Genomic DNA, 24178 nt, shown 5'->3' on the forward strand with positions numbered 1-24178 from the left:
TTTAATGAAATTATGAAATGATGAATTCTGTATACTGAATATTTGCTATATTTTCAGAGAGAACTGGAGGGGCAGAGGCAGGGGGGTGTGAGAGAGAGAATCTTAAGCAGCTCCACGCCCGGCAGGGAGCCTGACCTGGGGCTTGATTCCATGACCCTGAGATCATGACCTGAGCTGACATCAAGAGTCCGAGGCTTAGTGGACTAAGCCACCCAGCCCCCCCCCCGGAATATTTGCTATTTTTAATGAACCTGCTCTGTTTCTTTTTATTGATACCATATAGAGCTCTATTTTTTTAACTTTCCCATAATGTTAATTGGGATTAAAAATGTAATTTGTAACAAATCTGAATGTTGGAGTAAAACACCTAACTTAGTCTTTAAACTGCACGTTATTTCCTCCGTCACAACCCATCTTCCCCTTCCCTGCTGAGAATGACTGAGCTCGAGTCAGTTCTGTGTTACAGTGTAAAAGTCCGATTCACATCAGTCATTTATTTTATTCTCTGCGTAGCTTCAGAATAAAAGTCAGGTTAATGTCTAATTTTCACACAGAATTTGTCCAATTCCATACTCGTCCCTGTGAGATGTTTGAAATATGAGAAAATACTTCAAATATTTTTTTCAAAATGTTTAGGAATCATTTTAGTTAAAAGTATACAGTTCAATAAACATTGCATTTTTAGAGCAGATAAAAAAGGGACACTATTTAAAACATAGGATGCATAGTTAAAAACTACGTAACATCTGACTTTGCAACAGAGAAACGTGAAATCACATTACTTTTTTGTATTCTTAATACTAAGAATTCTTCTAAAGATGGCCATAAAAACCCTTCCAGATATAAGTAACTTAACTCGATGGGTAATAATAGGGTAGGTTCCATATTCTATGTGAGAACACCGGGAACCTGTTCTTTGTGGTTTTGTCCACGTAGCTGGAAATCGTGGGTATTTCGTCTTTATCGGAACTCCTGGAGCTTGTGCCCAGGATCACAGACGGAATGGGACAGTCTGTGTCCCCTGACTCTTCTGGGCCTTCTTGCTGGTTACCTTTGCTAGTACTGGTTAGGAAGTCTTTCAGAACTTGCTTGAAGATGTAGACTATTTCCCATGGCAGTACATCGTTTTCTGCTAAAACTTCTCGAAATCTGCAGGGAAACCAGTAATGAATATTCAGTTCAGAAACTTTCTTTTGTCATTTCTGTGTATCTGCAAAGTACAGCGTAAATGCCGTGATCCTGTAAAAACTGTTGCTCACCGTTTTGCGTAATCTGCATATTCCTTTAAAATCATGCATCTTAGTAAAGAAATTCTGCATATGACTTAAACATATTTCCAACCAGTAAGATGTCAACAGATATTTCTGTCCAGTCTGTCCTTGGGGATTTTGGTTGCGGGTTTTTGAGACCCACGATTACAGAATTTACATGATAGAATGCAGTTTCCAGTCTAGCTGTATGAGGAACTTAGACTGGACAGTAGCAAAATACCACAGAAGAGAGCATAGTATTTTACCTGCTGAGAATAGTTCCAGTTTGACAAGGCTGAACTTGGGAGCAAAGGACTTCAAGTTGTCTCTGTTCGGTAGCTGGGATGGTCGTGTGGGGATTCTGGTAGTTTCTCAGCCAGCTGTAGTCCACACCTGTTCTTCTCATGTTCTGTTGGTTCTCGAGCTCTTGTGTTAATCTCTCTCGCTCCTGCAGGTGCCACTTCAGCTCCCGAAGCAGAGTCTTCGTCACTGCTTCGGAGCCGGGATAGTGTGTGGGTTTGTAGGAATCATATTTTGGCCACTTCATCCAGCCAAAAAGTGGCATTTTTAGCCTGTGGAAATATTCTCACTTGTTTATTTGCACCAAACGTTGTGGTTCTGATGAGCAAATAGCAAATAAATTTGCTAGAAAAGTGTATGAGTTTTTCACTGGTTAGGTATGCAGGTCAGAATGAGATTAGAGCATGGATTAAAGCTTTTCGTTTTCTAACTAGGTCAGTACCAAAAACCAAGCTTTGAAAATACATTTACGTGGCTAAGCAGCAGCGAAATCTACCAAGTCAGAGATGATCTCGGGGCTGAACATTCTCTGAAAATAACATTGACATTTGCTATTAAAAGTTCTTAGGGGGCTTTAAAACATTAACGGAGAGGGAGTGCTACCTGGAAGTGCCCCTCGGACTGAGGTTTGGTGCAGAAAGGGCTTCAAGGCATACCTGGTAAGTTGGGTCCGCTGTGGTGGTGCTGCCAGACTCTGCTTGACTTAGTGGCGAAGCTGTGGTTGCTCAGGCGTGCGCTGGGCTCCTGGCTGTGGCCCCTGTTGGAAGGAGTGAGCCTCCCTATTTACCCACGGAAGCTGTATTTGAAATAAATAAGTTTCTGTGTTAGGAATGAGGTTGTGATGTCTTCATTTAGAGAGACTGCTCATTAATTCACCTTGTAAGTAAGCTAGACGAAATGACAAAAATAACTCACTATTCTGCACGAATTACAGAACGGTCTACCTCCTGAATGTAGCTCCGTCTGTTTGAGAAAGATGCCGGCGGCAGTGGGCTCTGGTCCTAAATGCGCTCAGACTTCTGGTTGGTAATGAAACGGGAGCGACAGCGTGGGGCAGCACGGATGCGCTCCCGGCTACGGAGACGGTCGCGTGGTGCGCTGCTCTGCCGCGCGTAGCTGTAGGTCACAGTTTTGTGCTGTATTTTTACGCCTGTAGAGCGCTAAAAATAACCCCGCTGCTTTTATTCTTCAGCTTAACTCGCGGGCCATCCAGAAGCCAGGTCACTGTCCCCTCCCATGAAAGCAGGAAAAACAGATCAGTCTTGATGATTTGCGAAATGCCCATTTTGAGAACATTTGTTATGATTGAGCAAAGTAGGCAAAGAAGGCTTATATCTGGGGGCGCCTGGGTGGCTCAGTGGGTTAAGTGTCTGCCTTCGGCTCGGGTCATGATCGCAGGGCCCTGGGATTGAGCCCAGCACTGGGCTCCCTGCTCGGCGGGAAGCCTGCTTCTCTCTCTCCTGCTCCCACTGCTTGTGTTCTGTGTCTCTGTGTCAAATAAATAAAATCTTTAAAAAAATAAAAGAATGCTGATATATGCCTTGTGAAATATTTAGTAAAGGTTATTTTTTATACTCATTCTGTTTCTCTTTCTAAATAGTAGTTAAATTTATGTATTTAAGCGAGTCGTAACGCCAGAGGACATAAATGCTGAAGTAGGTGACTCTAAAATACACTTTATAATTTCTTTAAAAACATAGCAGTAGCAGATTAAGGTTAGGGGAAAATTAGACAGAGTTGAGAACAAAGTCTTATGATTCAGTACAGCAGATCTAACATTCCAGGCCTTTCTTCTGGAACTGAAGGTGAGACGCTCGCTCGTACTTACTGCTTGGGCGGGCGCCGGCGGGGCGGAAGGCTCTTACCCAGCAGGGGCGTGTGGTGTTGCTCAGGAGCGGACAGGCCTCTCGCTCTCCAGTTCTGTGTTAAGTGACTACATCGTGGCTTTTCCTTTTATAACATTTGTTTCTCGGTTGCCTTTTCCGACAAGTGAACCATGAAGAATAGCCAGGCTTTACATCAGACCCGAATGTCATGCCCGATCAGGAGTGACACGTGTGGTCAGCCCGGAGCTGCGGCTGCTTGCATGGGAGAGAAAGCCGCTGTCAGCCTGTGTTCTCGTCAACGAGAAGGATTTCACATCACATTGTGGAGAGTATGAAAAGGAGGGGAGAGGAAAGGTTTTCACGACACAAGTGTCCTACCGGATTTTCTACCAAAGTCACAAAGAATCCTGACATTTCTCCCTTTGAATAACCTCCGTGTTATTGCTTTAATTCCTAAGATTTTGGTCTCTGAGGTGGTAACAACAGCTATCAGACATACATCGGATATGGAAGATAAACCCAGTTTCTTTTCGGGGCTCTGTGCCGTCTTGCGTTGTCCCTCCCTCTGCCCGGCGTTCTGGGCCGCTCTGCCCCGGAGTGTGTCCTGACGCCTCCCGTGCCCGCGCGGACCATCCCAGGGGCTCACGCTGACTCTGTCTTTTGAGATGTTTATTCTCTTTCTCTTTTCCATTTACTCACATTATAATTCTCTTTCCCAGGACCCAGTTTAAATACCACCTATGCTTTTCTTTCGTCTGAGGGAAGACAGCAGCCTATTTTCCTTGGCTCTGGTGTTCCTTTGAACTTCCAGCGAGATTGGTCTGTGTTCTTGTTCGCTCTCCTCCCTGGTTTCTACTTCCCGATCAGGTTGTGCTCCGCCCTCTGCTGGAATTGCTGGCTTCCCATCACGCAGCACGTGCTTGCTGACTGTGCGGTGGCCTGATGCTGGCTCGGGACCCAGGGAGACGGGAAGACCTAGTCTCTTCCCTTGCGGTGCCCACCTTCCAGTGGGAGGACAAGTAGGAGCACACGAGTCATCAGTAAGCTGATCACAGATGGGGGGGTGTCGAACCCACTGGAGGCCCGTTCCAGTTCCATGTGGTGGTCAGGGAAGGCCTTTCTGAGGAGAGGGTGTTCTTTGAATGGAGATTTGAGGAGACGTGAGCTACCGCACAGACAGCTTCTCGAAGATCGTCGCCCTCTTAGTTAGCACCTGTCTTGCCATTGGGACGACTGCTCACGTCCGACCCTCGCAGAGCTTTTCTTACCAGTCCGATTACGTTCAGGACTCCTTCCTCTGATGTGTTACTTGTAGAAACCTGTGTCTCTCGTACTCCGGGTACGCTACTGGTATCGTATTATCCATTGTATTTTTTCTGTCCTAGATCCCGAGATTGTTTGACTGAAGTAGAGCTCACGTATTCTGGTCACGCTCCCTCCTACCGTACGACGGAGATGGGGAGTATAAGTATTTGTAGATCAGGGTAAGAGAGCGCCTTTGTGTTACTCCTTCCTGTTTGTTAGGCTGTGATCAGATTAACTTGTATGTTATGAAAGATTTTAGTAAGTTGAATAAATGAGTTGTTTCTAATGAATTACTACCTTAGGATATTTTGTGTGGAAGACATAAAACTGAAAACTCTGAAGCTGGTCAGTTTCTTTTTTGGTCGTTGTCATTGCCTTCTCACATGGTGTCCAGCAGCATTCCATAGCAATGAAAGGAAGCCTTATCGCTGTAAGGACACTGATAGCATTTTTTAAAAAAAATTCCTTTGCTACCGGATTTAAAGTTCTGGGTTATCGGCTGGTAAAGATGCGGTTAAGGGGCACCTGGTTTTGGCTCAGGTCGTGATAACAGGGTTGATAATCAAGCCCAGCATCCGGCTCCGTGCTCAGCAGGGACCCCGTCTCTCTGTCCCTCCGCCCCAATAAATAAATAATAAATAAATAATTATGTCTTTTAAAAAAAGATGCAGTTAATATTTTTTTATATTTAAAGATTTTATTTATTTATTTGACAGGGGAGAGACACAGGGAGAGGGAACAAAAGCAGGGGGAGTGGGAGAGGGAGAAGCAGGCCTCCCGGGATCATGACCTGAGCTGAAGGCAAGATGCTTAATGACTGAGCCACCCAGGTGCCCAAGATGCAGTTAATTTTTAAGGAGTCACTTAAATTGCGTTAAATTTCTTTTCCCGGTATTGTTTTTCTCTTTAAAATATTTAAAAAATACACGGATGCATGCACTTTTTAAAGTGAAAAGTTGCATTTATATTGGGTTGTGCGTATGTTCCTGATCTACGGGAATTCCTAATGTACTCCAGGGCCACGGGCGGTGGGTGTTTTGTGAGTGGCCCTTGCTCTCGCCCTTCAACCTGGCTAGAGACGTCGTTCATCAGCTTATATGGTATTCAGTTTGTCGATATGGTCCTTTTTGACTTTTTCTTTTCGTGCCCCTGTTCAGGAAGACCTTCTCCACTCCAGAGTTCTCGAATGTTGGAGAACATTAGCTTTACAGGCTTAAAACCATAAGTGCCTGGGGTTCGATCCCTTTGGAATGGATCTGAGGTTGGTGTGAGGTGTAGGTCCCCAAACTGGAGAGCTGGTATCCAAACCGAGCGGTCACGGCTCCGTCCTGCAGATCTTCCATGCTCTTCGCATGCGGAGTAGGCGTGTGTTTTGATGTGATGGGCCCCGGGGTTTAAGTCCCCTGGCGAGTGCAGCTGAGCAGCTCTGTGCCGGGGAGTTCTCCCAGCTGCCCCGGGGTTCGAGGGTTCCCGTCGTGTCTGTCCCGCGTGGTGCCACCTGCTGGCCGTTGTGTAGTTCAGCCCTGGGTCCTCAGTCCGGGGAGGGCTGTTGCAGGTCTGCGCATGCTCGCGCAGCCTGGGGTGGGGTCGGGGAGGTGGGCCCACTAGCTTATGGACAGCCTTGGGGGGTGGGTTTCGATTTCCCAGGCGCTCTCATTGCTCTGCTCCACACACCCCTCCCCCCATTGCATTCACCTCTGGGGTCAAGCAGTGGGAGGACCCAGGAGAGAAGGCAGCCAGGGTCTTCCCTATCCTCTAGGAGATGAGGTTTCCCCTCCTTAGAGTCTGAGGCTCTTGCTGAGCCCTGGAACATAGAGAAAAGAGAAAAATTGGGGACTGCCAGCACTTTGAGCATTTGGGGTCCCTTTTCTTGCTCCTCAAGGCACAAGGGCACTTCCGGGGTGCTCCGTCCGTGCCAGGACCTGTGTCTGCATTTGGCCCTGTGGTGAGTTCAGCTCAGGGGATGGCAGAATTAAATGGTGGCAGGTGGGCCGCTGGTGGCCTGCCGATGCTCGGGACGCTGGTCTTGCTCCCCTTCTGCCCGTGGCTGTGCTTCCAGAGGCTCCAGTCCCAGCCCTCGAGTTCCGGGTGGGCTCGGCAGCGTCATCCTGCGGGGCGTGGGTGCAGCCTGCGCGTCGGGTCTTCCCAGCAGTGGGGACCAGGGGATCCTTCTCGACTCTTGCTTTTTCACACCCAGACCTAGTTCGCCGGCGTCCCCGGCACCCCTCACCTGCTGCCGCTCTAGTCCAGGCTGCCTGTCTCTGGCCTGGGTTGTGAGCTAGGGTGTCTGTGCTCTCTCCGCTCTGGCGGCATCGTCCCGGGCCACCTCACCCGGCTTCAGGGGCCGGGAGCTGGCCCGCTCGAATAGGAGTTCGGTATTGCTGTTTCTCGTCTCCGCTTCGGACCGTCGCCCTCAGAGCAGGAGTCCCACTCTTTGTCATCAGCGCCTGTGCCCCCTGCCATCCGCCGGAAACTCCCCACTTTCCAGTACCTCTGGGTTCCCCCGCTGCTCCTGGCTTCCTCTGCATCCTGACTCCAGCTGGCACACTTGCCCCAGGCTCCGGCTTCCCGCCGCTCTCCCTCAGGAGTTCTCTTCCCTCCTCGGGGTGCACGGCCCTCCTCTCGCTGCTGATCTTCGCTCCGATGATGTCAGCTTGCCATCAGTTACCCTGGCAGCCTCCCCACCCGTCTCCTCTCCTGGCTGGACTTGTCTGTCTGACATACTGTGTTTTCCTTGATTTCTCTTTCCCCGACTAGACTGGAAGCTCCGTGGGGACAGTCTGCTAGCTGCTTTTTGGGGGCGGGGGGAGGAGCGGTGGAAGAGGGAGAGAGACTCTTCAGCAGGCTCCGTGCCCAGTGTGGAGCCCCGTGTGGGGCTCAGTGTGGGGCCCGGTGCCACCGCCCTGAGATCGTGAGCCGAGCGGAAATCGAGTCATCACTAAACTGACGGAGGTCCCCGGGCCTCCCTGGGGCTGCCTTATCCCAAGAGCTTAGGACAGTGCCCTGATGAAGGAGTGTCAGGTAAACGGTGACGAAAGAGTGCCGCTGCTAGCCACGAGTACCAGGCCGAAAGTAGAACCTAATGCAAATAGCATCTTATTAAAGTAAATCTCCTGTTTCAAGAATTGGTCTTACACAGTCTTCTGTGAAGCAGGGGCATGAAGTATTGATAACATGTTACAACTGTTACATATCGTATTGCAGTTTTCTTTCTTTCTTTCTTGACATCTTGGACGTTTTTACCTGCTGGTGTGGACGCAGCTGTGGCAGGGCTTGGAAAGAAAGCTCGGCGCTCGGGGCACGTGGTGTTCAGGTCTGAACGATTACAGATACTGCGGAAAGTTCCTTCCTTTCCTCCTGTTTGGGCCCTTCCTCCCTGGAGTCCTTCATGCCCCTGCCGTTTAAATGTCCCCGGCACTAACGAGGATGTTGTGTCTGTTACGGCTCCTCCACTGGTTCTTGAGGGCCGGTTCGTTGTTTTGTTTCCTGCCGTGTCTGGTGTCCAGGCAGGGCCTCGCCCGAGCTGGGTGTTTGGGAGCCGAGCTCCGGCTGAGTGAACGCGCTGAGCCTGTGCGCGCCCAGTTTCCCTGTCCCCACGCCACTCGACTGGGGGGAGGGGCCCCACTCACCACTCTCCGCTGCGATGGAGAACGTTCCTCTTTCCGCCACCCCGAAGGAGGAAACAGGTTTCTCCCGGTTTGAATTTGCAGTAAGGGGCAAGCGGCCGTGGAGCGGGCGCGCTCTGTCCATGACAGACCGTCGCCGCCTGCTTCCGTGACTTCAGGCAGGAGGAGCCATTCAAGGACCCCGGGCCTTGGGTTTCTTGGCTGCGCAGACGCACTGCACTGACTCTGCGGTTCTTCGCAGGCCGCTTTCCCCGGAGCGGCTCGGAAGTGGAGTACATCGACGCGCTCCGGCCGCTGGAAGCGCAAGAACTGGACGTGTGCGGCAGTGCTCAGCCCGCCCGCAGGCCCGGTGAGTGCGACTTTAAATGGGGAAAATTAGTTACAAATAAAACATTGCAGTCTTTAAAGTCTGTAAGAAATGTACTGTCTCGCTCAAGAAAGAATCCTTGTTGTTAGTTAATTCAGGGTGATTGTATATTGGGTTGTAAATCATCTTTTTTCTCTTTTATTTTTTTTATTTTTTATTTTATTTTATTTTTTTATTTGACAGAGAGAGATCACAAGTAGAGAGGCAGGCAGAGAGAGAGAGAGAGGGAAGCAGGCTCCCTGCTGAGCAGAGAGCCCGATGCGGCACTCGATCCCAGGACCCGGAGATCATGACCTGAGCCGAAGGCAGCGGCTTAACCCACTTAGCCACCCAGGCGCCCCTTTTTTTTCTCTTTTAAACGTAGTTTTAAATAGTCTGTTTTTTGGAAGGACTGCTGCTGAGCCCCAAGATCAGGAGTTGCTCACGGCGCTGACGGAGCCATCTGGGCACTCTCCAGAACTGCCTAAAATTTTCACTGAAAAATGACTACAGTTTTTTTAAAACAACAAACATTAAAACAAATTTAAGTAATGTTTAACCGTATAAAGTAAGTTTGTTTCTTCTTAACACCTTCTCCCCACTTGGCTGTAGCTGGCAAGTCCGGGTTGAGCTGCTCGCTTTCTGCAAGCGCGCGGTGTCGTCTTCTCAGCTGGTGGCTGGTCCGTATGTACAGAGGAATATTAGTCAACAGAAGGAGCGCTTACTTACCATTTACATCGACGTGGATAGAACTGGAGGGTAGTGTGCTGAGCAAAATGAGTCAGAGAAAGAATCATCATATGGCTTCACTCCTGTGGCACATAAGAAACCCCAGAGGGTCATCGGGGGAGGCAGGAACACTGAATGGAAAGTCATCAGAGAGGGAGACAAACCATGAGAGACTCTTTTTAAAAAATATTTTTTTTTTATTTAAAAATAGCTGTAATAAGGTATAATCAACACACAATAAACTATATACAAAAGAGTACCATTTGGTAAGTTTTGACGCATGTACACATTCAGGAAGCCGTCAGCGCAAGATCCGAGCTGCCCCGTGCCCCTGTATGCTTTCCTGTAATGGCTTTGAGTTTGTTCTGGGATGGAGTCTTCGGCTTGTGATTAAATGCTATTGCCCTTTTCATGTGGTGATGTTTTTAGTTGTTTCCATCCCACTCAGAGCTTTTCTTTTGCCTTTAAGAGAATGGCGTGTGTGGAATATAGACTGACTCCAAAGGGAAACACATCAAGTTTAATTTTGTATTCAGAATGCCATTCCGTACTTGAAAGAGTGATGTACAATGACTTATTTTGAAGATTTTTAATTGGTGATGCAGTAATTAAACTCACTTCTCTAATGTACGGTGTCTAAAATTTAAAGAAATGTTATATTCTCCAGTTCGCATCCGTTATATACTGTTGGAACCCCTGACTGCTGGATTTTGCTTAGACTTTTATATACGCTTGATGAGGATATGGTGGGGCGGCTCAGTCAAGACAAGCTAACAGTTTTTATGGTGTCCTTCTTTTTTCCAGTTCATGTAAAATATCTTAATGCTAATAACTGAGGAGAAAAAGATAACAGGAAAATTATTGAATTTTGAGCTTGACGTGTTTCTCATGGCACTTTTGGATTACCCTTTGCCTTTTGTAGTTTGCTGATTTTCCCCTAAATCATCCATTTTCTTTTCTTTGAGAACTTAACGAGGGATGCTTTTCCTGGTCGCCTCCCTTTGACTTTGTTGCTGCTGCACAGATGAAAGAGCCAGGTGGCCGTGGACAATGTCCTGTTTGGGTTCGTGTCCCCTCTGGCGGTGGCCGTGGGGACAGGACTTGATTTGTGCTGGGTGTGCTTTAGCCAGTGACCTGGAAACGTCCAACTGTGTTTGGGTTCCGAGGAGGGAGGACTAGGTTTTAGACAATAGAGTCAAGACTTCGGTATTTTTTTCTTGTAAGATTTCTGTCTTTAAGTAGCAACCTTCAAGATGCACGGGATGAAGGGAAGTAAGTCACATCAGTGTTGTCAAAGTAATGGCTCTGTTTGCAGCAAAGTGAACTACGCCTTAAAGTCGTAGCAAACAACCTAGCTGCTGCCTTTTTGTAATTCTGAGTTTTTTAAAAAACAGTTTTTAAATTTTTATTTTTTAAGATTTTTTATTTATATATTTGACACAGAGAGAGACACAGCAAGAGCAGGAACACAAGCAGGAGGAGTGGGAGGGGGAGAAGCAGGCTTCCTGCTGAGCGGGGAGCCTGTTGTGGGGCTTGATCCCAGGACCCTGAGATCATGACCTGAGCCAAAGACAGAGGCTTAACCGACTGAGCCACCCAGGCGTGCCTGTAAGTCTGAGTCTTTTCCAGCTTTGGCGCTTCTTTGCCGAGCTCCTCCTGCATTTCTCAGTCCCACTCTGTGCACACCACGTGTTCTGTCTGGCAGGGGTGTCCTGGCTCAGGAGCCCCCACTGCTGTGTGGGTTCTCATCCCTCTTCTCTGTTCGTTAAAAGAGGCCTTTAATTAATTGATAAACTACCAGCATCAAGCATGGGGGAATGTGTTTATTTTCTCCCCATTTGTGGGTTGAGCTGGATACCCAGCCACCATTCATAGTTCAAAATAATTTAATGAACTGTTGGAACCAGTTTTAAATGAGAAACTGTCCAGGCATCGAATTTTGCTCCAACTCAATGTTTGGCAGGTAGTGTGGTTAATTCTACAGAGTCCTTAGTTGAGGGAACCTTCTGGAGGGGTGAGACCAGCGGCAGGGGTGCACTGGGGAGACAGGGTGGCATTGGCGATGGGGTTCTTTAGAAGCTGAGCAGATTGACGGGAGGAAAGCGAGACGGGAGAATGGAAGAAGAATGCGTGTTTTTGAGAGTCTGACCAGAAGGTCGGAGAGTGGAGGGCAGGGTTTGCCGAATTCTCCTGTGGCTGTGGCCCCTGGTGCCCTCGGAAGAGCGCTGCTGGCTGTAGAAAAGCTACCTTTGTTTGGCGAGATTGGAACAGGTCCAGCTTCTTTGTTTTTAAAATTTGGTATAAGTACTACACAGCTCGATTCAAATAGAGTAGAGTAGTTATATTTTAATTATTATTGGACTAGTTATGAAGCTGAGAACGTGTGTATCCGGTGGGAAGGGACTGTGGCGTGGTGGGTGCGAAGGGAATTTCCCGGTTACTCTGCTTGCGTTGTTAGCTTGTAGGACGTACTTTGCGTTTGTGTGTGTGAATGTGCACGTGCTGTGAGTGTAGCTACACATAATGTTGGATTGTTTACATCTTCCTTTTCCAGATACTTAATAGCATTGTATTTGTTCTGTCTGAACACAGGTCCAAGGCCATCCTCGGCTAAATTAAGCAATGTGACGTGCATCCCAGAGACCAGCTATAAATATCCTGATTTGCCTATAAATCGGTGTAAGGAAGAGGTAAAATTATTTTTGTCTGATAAGAATTCTGCTGTTTGAGTAAATGTCTGCGGCCCAGCATTTTGGTTGATAGTTTGAATGTGACGAGGCGCCCGGCAAGCACACCCGGCTTCTGCCGGACTCCGGGGCCCGTAGGAGCATGTGCCCGGGCCTCTTCGTCACCGTGTTGGTGGCGTCCCTTTCAGCTGCGCTTTCGTTGGTTCAGCCTCCTCCTCGGAGATCGGAGATCGCTGGTTGGAGGCGCCTCTGTCGTCCCGGCAGAGCTGCTTTGGGGGAAGCTCCCTGCTGGGTCTTAATACTCCGGGCCACAGCCCTCTCCAGCATTCTGCTGCCCTGTTAATTGATTTGATCAGTCATTAATACACCGTTTTTTAAACAATGCTGGGCCAGATATCGGAGCAGGCTGATTACGCTTTTCATTAGTTACACATTATTAAACTAGGTCAGAAATGAGTGTGTTGGAACCTTAAATATACTAGTAGAAGGGTCAGTTATAGGTAAAACTAAACCATAAATGTTCCAAATTTAAGTTTTTTTTGATTTTAGTGAGCCAGAAGCTTTTGTAGGGTAGATATCCTTCATTAATGTTCAGAGGCCCAGACGCGAATTAATTCGTGTTCCCCGACCGCAGCAGGTGCCGGAGAGAGCAGAGCTTAGATAGACTGAGGGGGAATCGGGGGGTGGGGTGGGAGTTGAACTGCAGTTTAAAAATGCCCCATGAGGTCTGTAAGTGGAACAGTGGAAGTGAGTCTGCAGGTTTTCCAATGAAATTTTAAGACCAGATCCTGACTGGCTCAGTGGGTTAAGCATCTGCCTTTGGCTCGGGTCATGGTCCCGGGGTCCTGGGATCGAGCCCTGAGTCAGGCTCCTGCTCAGTGGGGAGTCTAGTTCTGCCTCTGCCCCTCCCCCCAGCTCGTGCTTGCTTGCTGCTCTCTCTCAAAAATAAATAAAATCTTAAAAAAAAAAAAAGGTTTTTAAACCACCTGAGGGTAATAAGAGCAGTGCTTTCATGTTTCTCAGGAGAATTATGTAAGATTCATTACACAGTTTTAAAATAATAGACCTTTAGACTTAGCAAGAACTATAGAAATCCTTGAGTGTTTTCATTTTTTTAAAAAACATTTATTTATTTATTAGAGAGAGAGAGTGCGCCAACACAAGCCAGGGGGAGGGGAGAGGGAGAAGCAGACTCCCACTGAGCAGGGAGCCCGAAGCTGGGCTCGATCCCTGCACCCCGGGATCATGACCCGAGCCGAAGGCAGCTGCTCCACCGACTGAGCCACCCAGGCGCCCCAGGTGTTTTCGTTTTCAGCTGGAGCTGTGGAGGCCGGAGCGCTGTGGCTGACCTGCCTGGCTTGCTGGCCTGTTGACCCGTTCCTGTGCTCTGCGGCCAGATTGGTTTCCACAGCAGCAGCCGTTTAGCGGTCTTCTTGCTCTTACCTGTGATGTCTGGATGGTGAGATCAAGATTTAACTTGGAAGATGAGAGGAAGCCCAGCGCTGAGCGTCCTCTGACTACAGGCTTCTGTCCTATAGGCCAGAGTGATGCCAGCGCTAACTTTGTTGCAACTTCAAAAGGATTTTTTTTTAAATTCTAGGTCATTTCTCTGATAGAAAGTAATTCTGTGGTGATCATACACGGTGCCACCGGCAGTGGGAAAAGTACTCAGCTCCCACAGTACGTCCTGGATCGTTGCATTCAGCGCTCCGCCTGCTGCAACATCGTGGTGACGCAGCCCCGCAAGGTCGGGGCCAGCAGCATTGCCAGGTGGATCAGTACAGAGCGAGCCTGGACGCTGGGCGGCCTGGTGGGCTATCAGGTGAGACTGAGCAGGCGTCCCCTCCGTGTGAACTTTTTACTCCATGCAAGTTGATGATAGGGTGTCGTTATTTTCTGCGGGAAATGGAAATGAAACCAATTATTTAAAGAACAGAACTGTGGTGCAATTAAAAAAATAGTGAAACTGAACCTTTTAGCCAATTTCTTTTAAATATTGTATCTATTCATTTCAAAGAGAGTGAGAGGGAGTGTGTGTGAGCGAGTGCACGTGCGAATGGGGGGGAGAGTAGAGGGAGAGGGACGACGTGGCTGGATTTCAGGACCCTGAAGATCACAGCCTGAGCTGAAACTGAGAGCTGGACTCTCAGCTGACCGGGCCACCCAGGGGCCCCCCAAAACAGTGAAACTGAATTTGTTTTTTAAAGATTTTATTTATTTGACAGAGGTCACAAGTAGGCAGAGAGGCAGGTGGGGGTGGGGAGCAGGCTCCCCACTGAGCAGAGAGCCCGATATGGGACGTGATCCCAGGACCCCGGGATCACAACCGGCACGGAAGGCAGAGGCTTTAACTCACTGAGCCACCCAGGTGCCCCCATACGCTGTTGTCTTAATGTAAAAATGATACAGATGAGATAGGAGTAGAGAAGCCATATTCCGTCACCCCTGAAAAAGAGAAGGAAAAAATCAACTTGAGCAGTTTTTGTTTTTGTTTAAAGTAGGTTCCACACCCAGCGTGGAGCCCAATGTAGGGCTTGACCTCATGACCCTGAGATTGAGACCTGAGCTGAGAGTAAGAGTCAGATGCTCAACGGAGCCGCCCAGGCACTCCAAAAACCATAGTTTTAAGTTCTGTATTTTTTACTCCTTTTCTTGCTTCTCTCCAGTAATAACTGGACATAGCCTTTTTGGGTAGGTAAATGCAAACCATCTAAACCTGAAAGTTGTCTCCTTTCTCTTTTTCTTCCCTACTTTTAGGTAGGCTTAGAGAAAGTAGCAACAGAGGACACCAAGCTAATTTATATGACAACAGGGGTCCTGCTTCAGAAAATTGTTAGCGCTAAGAGTTTGATGGAATTCACCCATGTCTTCATTGATGAAGTAAGTACTTCTTTCACGCCGCTGTGCTGATACTCGCGCTCCCGTTGTAGAAGAGAGCACTGCAGGTTACTGTAAACGTGCCCTACTTGTGAAGGGTCATAGAGCACTGTGGGTCTGTATTTGTCTTATTCTATTCCTGAATGTTGATTTTTTTGTTTTGCTCTTAGTTCTAAAATGCAGGCTTGGAGGTTGGGGACTCCAACCACATTCCTTGTTTAGGGTGGGGGTGGCAGACCACAGCTCTCCGGCCAGTTCTGGCATCTGTTTTGTAAATAAAGTTTTATTGGAACATGGTTTTGCTTGCTTGTTTATGGGTGTTGCTGCACTGCGGCCGAAGAGAGCGTGGCTGCGTCAGCCACCATGTTCTGCAAAGCTGGGCATCTTCTCTGTCTGCCTTTTGCAGGGACAGTCTGCATGACCCCTGGTTTAGAGTGTTAGCCCCCTCAGACGCTGCATGTAGGTATTTTATACGCATCACAGATATTTTCCGTCTGGTAAAAGAAGGAGAATAGCGTCTTTTAACAAAACCAATAAAGTATATACAAGATACTGATACATTCCTTACAAAAACAACTCACCCAGTAAAGAATCTTTGTGCTAGTCTCACCTTTCTGGGCTTTGCTCAGGATGGGACAGTTAATGGAATTTGTTCGTATTTTAAACAAGAGTTTGTTGAGGGAGGAGAATATTATATTCAGACCGTTTTCCCAGGAGTTTTGGAAATGCCTCCACCCCAAATTCTTGAGTTTTAAACCCCAGTAATTGTGCCTTACGAACCTTTACATACTTCTTGAGGCATGAGAAGCATCAGCAAAGAGAGAGATTCGTGGAAGGTTGAGATGGGGCTGAAGACAAGCTGAAATGAAGCCATCTGTGTGGGCATGGAGGGTCAGGCCTCTCGCCTCTCTAGAAACGTGTGTGACCATTAATAACACTGACGCACACTTCAGGGAGGGAGAGCTGAGTGCGTCCATGTGCTAGCTTGCGTATTGTGGTTTTACTATTTTTATTTTTATTAAAGATTCTATTTGAGAGAAGAGAGCGAGGGCGTGCATGAGTGTGGGGGAGGGGCAGAGGCAGAAGGAGAAGCTGGCCCCCCCTCAGCAGGGAGCCCGATGCGGGGCTCAATCGCAGGATCTCTGGATTGTGACCTGAGCTGAGGGCAGGTGCTTAACCCACTGAGCCACCCAGGTGTCCCTAAATGTGTTTTTAAGTACTAGAGGGTGTTTGGGAGAGTTGAAGGTAGGAAAGTGATCTCTTGTTCTTTGCAAAATAGCGTGACATGTACGTTTCAGGACTTTTCTTTATGATTTTTGGCGTTTTGAGTGTCTTTGCGTTGGGTAGAGAGGAAACGCAGATTTCATGTGCGGTGTACTCAAAAGTGGCATGGCCAAGTTCACAGAAGTGGCCGCTTACTGAGCCTTCCAGTCTGGGCTCCGTCCAGCATATGGCACTGTGGGTTCGCCCTGGGCAGTTTGTTCTGGAGCCCTCCTGCTGGCACGTGTGTTTTCTGACCCTCCTGGTGGCTTCTTGTGCGCCCATAAGTTTGCGGTGCAGACACACCCAGCCTCCTGTGGCCCTGACTTGCTCCTTTCCTGAAGCCGCGTCATCGCAGCTGAACAGGAGTTGGCCGGTTGTGGCAGGGTCTCGCTCTGCAGGGGCCTGGTCACTGGCAGAGGACTGTTGTCACCGTTACAGCAGCTTCCGGCCGTCCCGTACCCCGGGCACCTGACGGGCAGCTGATAAGTATTTGCTTCAGCCGATGTGGGATTGGCTTGTACTTGAAGTTTTAGGGCGATCAGCGGTGCCGTTCCTGTCCTGGGGGTGACCGAATGTCACAGGAAACCTGAGAGCGGAGGTTGGGGGTAGCCTGGCGGCTGAACATGGGCCGATCAGGTTTATGACTCTCAGCTCTTGAAGAACAATGGACTGGTTTTGGGTAAGCAGCTCGTTCAGGCAGCGTTTTCCCAGCGCTGCCCTCGACCGTCGGGAGCTGTGAAGACGGTGAGTCCCCGGGGGCGGTTCCGCTGCTGTTCGGGCGTGGGCGGGGGCGAGTGGGGTCCTCAGCGGTGGCTGCGGGAGCCGGGAGCCGTGGAGAGGCCGGAGCTCGGAGGCAGCCGGCGGGCGCTGCGGGGAGCTGCACGCCGAGGAGAGGGCGCTCGCTCCTCCGCGCCGGCGCGTTTCCGTCTCAGGCCAGAGGGTGCGCTTGTCGGCAGCTGCTCCGGAGTGTGGCGGGAGAACGCGGCGGGGATCAGTGTCTCTCGGGGTTTCTTTCCGCGGCTGTTCTGTGCTTGTCGCGTTTTCTCCGTCCTCCCCGGTCTCCGCCGCCAGTGGCCACCAGGAAGGGCGGCCCGGCCTGGCGCTGCGGCGGGACGGCCCGGAGTGGAGTCTTCTGTCCCTTAGGCCGTGCGGGGGTCCCGGCTAAGTGACCAAGCCACGGGCTCTGGCGGAGAAACGCCGCACGGGGACGGCCTTTGCTGCTGGCTGCTGCCGGTGTGGCCGAACGGCGCGGGGGGCCTGCGTCTCCGGGGCTCTGCCTCGAGGGCGCCGCCTGATGGGGCGGAAGCAGCTGCTTTCCCTGAGCGGTGGAGCTTTGAGGGACCACCCAGGGGTGACCCCCTTGACGCCGGTTCCCCAGGGTGCCCGCAGCGGCCCACGCGGGTCCGCTTTTCCCGCTTTTGGCTGACGGGACCGTTCAGGACCCCCCGGCGCCCCCCCCCCCCCCCCGCCCTGCGGCTCTACGGGGCGAGGAGGGACGCGCTGCCGCCGGGCCGCGGAGCTGAGCTGCTGCGACCAGCGACCAGCGCAGACCGAGGCCGCGGACTGCGCCTGGCCGGGGCGGCCCAGGGGGCGGGTCCATGGTTCTCTGCCGGGGCGGGTGTGGGGGCGGGTTGAGCTCGTCGTTAGAGTGACCGGGGTGGACCGGCACTGAAGGGCCAAGCCCAAGGGTGCGAGACGTCTCTCTGCCAGCAGGGCCAGAGAGAAGCTGGGGGACAGGGTTGGGGGTGGGGGCGGCAGACTGGGACCCACACGCCTCTTCTCTGTCCTCCTGCTGCTGCCCCCGTGTCCTGGGTCCTCTTGCCGGGGCACATCGGTCCCAAGGAAGTGTGTTCCGCAGAGAGAGCGGGTTTGGGCCCGGCTCCGGGCGCCATCGAAACCACGTCCCGCCTTCGCTCCCCTTCGCTGGACGGTCCCGCGTGTGTGGCTTCACGTGGGGGGCGCCCGCTTTTGTGTTTTGTAGGTCCACGAGCGAACCGAAGAAATGGATTTCCTGCTGTTGATAGTCCGCAAACTTTTAAGAACGAATTCTCGTTTTGTGAAGGTAAATTTGATTTTATGAGTAACAGAAATATGTGGGTTGAGGTTTATTATTTAGCTGCATTTCTCTTTATTTTTACAGGAAGAATTGATAGCAGTGACTTTTTTCTTTTTGGAAAGCAGTGACTCTTAAAATTTGTTGTTACATATGTGTCTCCATGTCTTGCTAGGAAGCGGGCTCAGGGGTCTTTTCTTTCTTTCTTTCTTTTTTAAAAAGATTTTTGTTTGTTTATTTGTCAGAGAGAGAGGGAGAACACAAGTAGGCAGAGAGGCAGGCAGAGAGAGAGGAGGAAGCAGGCTCCCCGCTGAGCAGAGAGCCCAATACGGACTCGATCCCAGGACCCTGGGATCATGACCTGACCCGAAGGCAGCGGCTTAACCCACTGAGCCACCCAGGCACCCACAGGGGTCTTTTCTTAGGATGGGAGTGTGGAGCGCTGTTCCGTCGTTATGTCGCTTCCCACTCTGACGTTCTCTCCCGGCAGGAAATGATGTGCGAGCGGCTGACTGCGGTGAAGGGCTGCGCATGGCAGCGCTTGTGTGGAGAGTGACCACAGCGTGAAGGCGTGAGACCGCTCTGCTCTGCTCTGCAGACAGCGCGAGCATGGGAAGCCTGAGTGCGGTTGTGGGCGCCGCCGTCCTGCAGATTCTAGGTCTGGAGCTAACAGAGTCGGTGCGGTGTGAGCTTTGTTTGCGTCTTACCTGAGCGAGGTGTGACCCGGACCAAGATAACGAGCGCTTTTGACAGTTGTGCGTGGTGGACACAGCCCCTCCCTGTGTGTGGGGACAGGTTCCCGAAGGGCAGCCGTGGCTGGGGCTGGCGTCATCGTGTAAAGACGGTGGCAGCGTTTGCTGCTGGAGAGCTGCTTTCTAACCCTAATGCCTGCTGCTGTGTCGCCTCTGCCTTTGCTGAGGGAACGCTGCTGCTCCGTGGCCCGCCGCCAGGACGGGCCGCTGACCGCTTTCCCGGTGGGCGCTGGAGGAGCGGAGCCTGACGCTTGCACAGGGTCGTCTCACTGCTCAAGCAGGAACGGGGCTGTCTTACTCCGTTTTGGACTTTTAAAAGACGGCATTAAAGATTATTGGACAAATTGGGGCCTTTCTTGGTTGTCCTCTGAAGACTTTTCCTTTCTACTTGTAGATACTAATTACATTCTTTTAAAGTTCTCGGTAAGAAAGAATGAAGAGTACTAGTGCATTTGAAAAGCTACCCCACTGCTGGGACTGGTGGTCAGGAATTTGGTACCCATCATAGAAATCGTAGGAAACCATTGCTTTCAATATTTTCTTGATTCATTAAGAAACATACGAAGCAGAATATTTTCTGGGCCTAGAAATTAGAAGTCAAGTTCTAGATGCGTTGTTCCACGTTTTTTGAAATGTTCAAAAATTCTTTTTGTGTTACTTTTTACAAAGAGAGCTGCTGTCAGACACTTAGTTCAGGATTGTGAGCAGACGGGCCTGAAGGTCTCCCCTTCTGCCACACAGACCCAGCGAGGTTCCTGGCTCTGTGCTGTCCCCGAAGCTGCTGACCATGCTCAGCTCGGTCCCACCCTGGACCAGCAAGTGTCTTGGGCAGGCTGCCATGTCTGTCAGAGGAGAGGCTAGTGGCAGTATGGAATCTTGGTTGCCCTGAGCAGTCCGATTTTGCCTGATGTCCTCATGCTGCCTCCGCAGAACCAAGGTCCTGCACGTCATTAGCCTCACTGTGCGCCGGCACACAGTGCAGAGATCCTCTGTGCCTGGGAGTGCCTTGGGCGCCACTCCTACACCCGAGTGGCTCCTCTGAGCCTTTCTTGCAACATCAGGCATCTCTTCTTAAAGTGAATTCTGGTTAATACACTTTTTACCCTTTCGACCTAATGTCAAAGGAGAAAACAGGCATGGCTTGTGTGCCCACTAACCACTGATAACGCTTGTAGAAAGTTGCTACTTTTCTGCTGAGATGTGCAGGGACATCCTGCTTGCCAGGACCAGGTGGGCAGTCAGCAGCCGGCGGAGCTGTGTTTACCTCTGCTGAGCGTTTGCGAGGCTGGCAGGTGGTGGACATCCTTCATGGAGCCGCCGCCTTGTCTAGGGCATGTGTGATGTCCTGTGGGGGCTGCTCCTGGTCTTCACGGCTGAGTTTCTTAAAGGTGTTGTCTCGTACTGGCTTTCTGGCAAGACCAGCACCTGAGGTGGGTGCCCAGACCTCTGTGTCCTGCTCAGGTCTGGACTGGTTCCTCTTGGCTTAGAAGCAGGGTTTTCCGACTCCGCGTCTTTGCCGCTCTGCTCCCTCACTTTCTGTGACACCTCGTCTGGTAACGTACTCTGTTCTACTTTTGTTTCCTGTTACGAAGCTCCCTTTTATATATGCGGCCATAATTCAGCTTTACTGGACGTAAAGCTTTACTGGACGTAGTTTCTCACTTGATAAAATTATTTAAGATCATAAATAATTTCAGTAATAAAAGGTGGCGCTCTGAGGGGCGGAGTCTCCCAGCGTTCTTCCAACTGCAGTAATTCGTACTATACTCGAGAGGAATCAGTGTGTTCTGCTAAGGTTTTGCGGCAAGGTTGGCATTGTAACAGTATTTCTTTTCAGTTGTTATTATGACGACTTCATTTACCAGTTTCTCTTATTCTGTAGGTAATCCTGATGTCGGCCACCATCAATTGTAAGGAGTTTGCAGACTACTTTGCTGTTCCTGTTCAGAACAAGATGAACCCCGCATATGTTTTTGAAGTGGAAGGAAAGCCCCATTCAATTGAAGAGTATTACCTCGATGATTTGGGGCACGTGCATCACGGCAGGGTGCGCTGGAGTGCATAGTTTCTTTTACAGTGAATGGAATCTTGTGTTTGGTCAAACCTGCATTCATGGCTGTGGTTGTTAGACCGTAGCCGAGCTGGAGTCCGAGCTGGGAGATGCTGCGCGGGGGTGGGGGTGGGGGGACTGGAGAAGAATGAGTGGAAGGAACCTCCTGCCTTTCTTGTAAACTGAGCGTGTAAGCGCTCACATTGTATATTCTGGTGAAAGTAATCAGACTGGCTTTCTACTTTGTTGCTGAAAAATGTCAGATTTTGGTCATCTACAGAGCTGTAGATTCAGTTGAGGGTGGGAAGTAATTGTATTTCAAATTTTATTTTGATTGAACTGCTTTTATTATTTTTAAAAGATTATTTGCGAGAGACAGCAGAGTGAACGAGAGAGAGACAGCACGGTGGAGCGGGGGCTGCAGTGGGAGAGGGAGGAGCAGGCTCTTTTCTGAGCAGGAAGGCCGGTCCCGGGACCCCGGGAGCATGATCTGGGCGAAGGCAGCTGCTTGACTGACTGGGCCCCCCAGGCGCCCCTAAACTGCTTCTTGTAACATAAGCGTCACTGCCGTGGCCTAGAGGAGGGCGTGTGGCCGCAGGAAGAACCCTGGCAGCGTGTTCCCAGGAACCGCTGCAGCTGAGTCCGCGTGATTTTCACGTGGGCGAGACGTTCACAGGATTTGAAAATCAGAAAGTATGAGCAGGTGTAAACTGTCTCCTCTGGCTCCTGTCCTCTGCCCAGCTTCCCTGCCGATGACAGGAAACCTGTTACTAATTTCTTAGGAAAGGATAAAAAAACAAAAATCGGCACACCCGCGTGAGCTGATGCGAACGTGCTGCTTCCCTGCACGGAAAGGGCGGGCTCCTCCGCACGCGCCTGCGTTCTCGCTCAGCTTCTCACGTCCTTTCTTGTCTGTGTGTGGTTTCTTCGTTCTCTTTCTAGAGCTGCGTTCTTTCCAGTGCAGGTGCTGTTCCCTCTCTCACTCGTCTCTGGTGTTTCTGGGCTTTTTTTTTTTTTTTTTTTTAGAAGATTGATTTATTGATTTATTTAGAAAGGGGGCAGGGGCAGCAGGAGAGGGAGCCGACTCCTCTCTGAGGGCAGAGCTGGGTGCAGGGCTCCATCCCAGGACCCGGGGATCCCAACCTGCGCTGAAACCGAGTCTGCCCCTTGACCGACTGAGCCTCCCAGGCGCCTTGGGCTTCTCTTACTAATGACAGTGCTGCGGGAGAACAGCTCTGTGCGTGCGACAGTGTGTCTTAGAGGCCAGGCTCTCGCAGCCTCAGGGGCCCTGGTGACATTTTAGGCTACCTCTGTGTGGTGTGCGGTGGCGGTGCTCTGTGCATTCACTGTGGGATGCTTAGTGGCATTTCTGGCTTTGACCCACTAGAAGCAAGCAGGCCCCCCCTCTGTGACGACCAAAAATGTTTGCAGACCATCCCTGGGGAGTAAGCCACCCACGTGGGAGAGCCCTATGTAGGTGAGGCCTTCCTAGATCAGTTCCCGGAGGCGGCATTGCTGGGTCGGCCGGTTCGGGCGTCTGTAATTCCCACGGGTGGGCTGGACTGGTCCGTGGAAGAGCTTGACCTTCGTTACACACACTTGTGGTGCGGGCGTGGGCCGGGGCTGGACTGCAGCCGAGTCGGCTAACTAGGTTCCACCTAACGTAAGAAGGCGCAGCTTGTCAGATCTGATTATGTCGGAGGAGGCCAGTGCTGGGCGTGAACATGCAGCATGTCTTGTTTCTCCGGCTTTCTAAAGGACCTGCTTCAAAAACCAGGAGAGTTAAAAGAATTTTAGAACGAACGCCTCCATACCTGTCACCGGGCTTCTATGGATCGCGCTTAGTTCGTAGCATTTAAAACCCATCAGACTGAAGAAACTTACATTGCTACAACTGAACTTGTATTTATTTAGATTTTACTGGTTTTCCCCCAGTTTCCTATTTCTGTCCTAGGGTCGCACATCGCTAAGACTTGTCACATGTCCTTCGGCTTCTCTAGGTTCTCTGATGGTTTCTCAGATGATTCTTATTTTTGAGGACCTTGTAGTATTTAGGAGTTCTACTCAGGTTTTCATAGGACGCCCACTATGAGAATTTTATTTTTATTTTTACTTTTTTAAAGCTTTTATTTATTTGACACAGAGAGAAAGAAGACACGTAGGCAGAGAGGCAGGCAGAGAGAGAGAGAGGGAAGCAGGCTCCCTGCTGAGCAGAGAGCCCGATGCGGGGCTTGATCCCAGGACTCTGAGATCATGACCTGAGCCGAAGGCAGAGGCTTTAACCCACTGAACCACCCAGGTGCCCCCGCTATGAGAATTTTTCTGATGTTTTTCTCAAGAGTGCACTTGGGGCCATGTGTCTGCGGAGGAAGCCCCCAAGGGTGAGGTCTGGTATTGTCACTCCGTGACCACCACATGGGTCATCCCTGGTGATGCTGGCCTTGACCTCCTGGCCAAGGAGGTGTTTGCCAGGCTTCTCCCCTGTAACACTACTGCCCCTTGGTTTCTCGTGTGTGTGTGTGTGTGCGCACTGTGTACATGTGTGGTTTGTTTCTTTGCTCTTTGCCGGTCACCCTGGTGAGATGTAAGCAGGGTGAGGAGGGACATGTTCTCTTCTTTGCTCTTTGGGAACAAGGCGCTAAGTGCAGCCCATATTCAAGGTGGAGGGGAGAGGGCACTGATTTGTCATATTTAAAAGTCTTCATTTTCTTAAAATTTTTTTTTTTTTTTTGCATTTTCTGACCCCTTTTGGCAATAGCAGTGGTTTGCAAGTCTCTTTTCAATTGGCCGCTAAGTGTCGGAATCACTTAGATGATTACTCCGGGATGTGCAGAGAAGCTGGGTTAGGCCTGAGCATTTGCCCTCTGAGTCTGCACGATGTGGGCAGCCAGGGCCGCTCACCAGCCAGTGGCTTGTGTTCCACAGCTGGAGAACACTGGGTCTTAGCATTCTATACCAAATAGCGTGGTGCTTATAGGTGCTCAGTAAATACTTCTATGAATGGAAACTTAAGACCTAACTAGATATTAACTTTAAGCCTTACTAAAGTTGTGTTTTGTATAGATTCTGCTAGATGGTTTTTTTTTTTTTTTTTGGTTTTGGTTTTTTTTTTTT

At 50.1% G+C, this 24178-nt stretch overlaps 2 protein-coding genes across 2 annotated transcripts in view; one reads left to right on the top strand and one right to left on the bottom strand.

Moving 5' to 3' along the window:
* Window positions 1-851: 851 nt before the first annotated feature.
* Window positions 852-1815, bottom strand: RD3L (RD3 like). The gene is made up of 2 exons (XM_046007219.1): window positions 1517-1815; window positions 852-1149 (listed from the first exon to the last, which is right to left on the bottom strand). Exons 1-2 carry the CDS (start codon window positions 1813-1815, stop codon window positions 852-854), a joined length of 597 nt encoding a protein of 198 aa, XP_045863175.1.
* Window positions 1816-8324: 6509 nt separating this feature from the next.
* TDRD9 (tudor domain containing 9) overlaps window positions 8325-24178 on the top strand; it is an 85248-nt gene continuing 69394 nt past the window's right edge. The window contains exons 1-7 of the mRNA XM_046007907.1: window positions 8325-8390; window positions 8437-8656; window positions 11975-12072; window positions 13670-13891; window positions 14827-14949; window positions 18191-18271; window positions 20897-21061. Coding sequence (XP_045863863.1) covers window positions 8325-8390; window positions 8437-8656; window positions 11975-12072; window positions 13670-13891; window positions 14827-14949; window positions 18191-18271; window positions 20897-21061 — 975 coding nt within the window. The remainder of the gene's footprint in view (window positions 8391-8436; window positions 8657-11974; window positions 12073-13669; window positions 13892-14826; window positions 14950-18190; window positions 18272-20896; window positions 21062-24178) is intronic.

Source organism: Meles meles, chromosome 6 (assembly GCF_922984935.1).
Source record: "Meles meles chromosome 6, mMelMel3.1 paternal haplotype, whole genome shotgun sequence".
NCBI lineage: Eukaryota > Metazoa > Chordata > Mammalia > Carnivora > Mustelidae > Meles > Meles meles.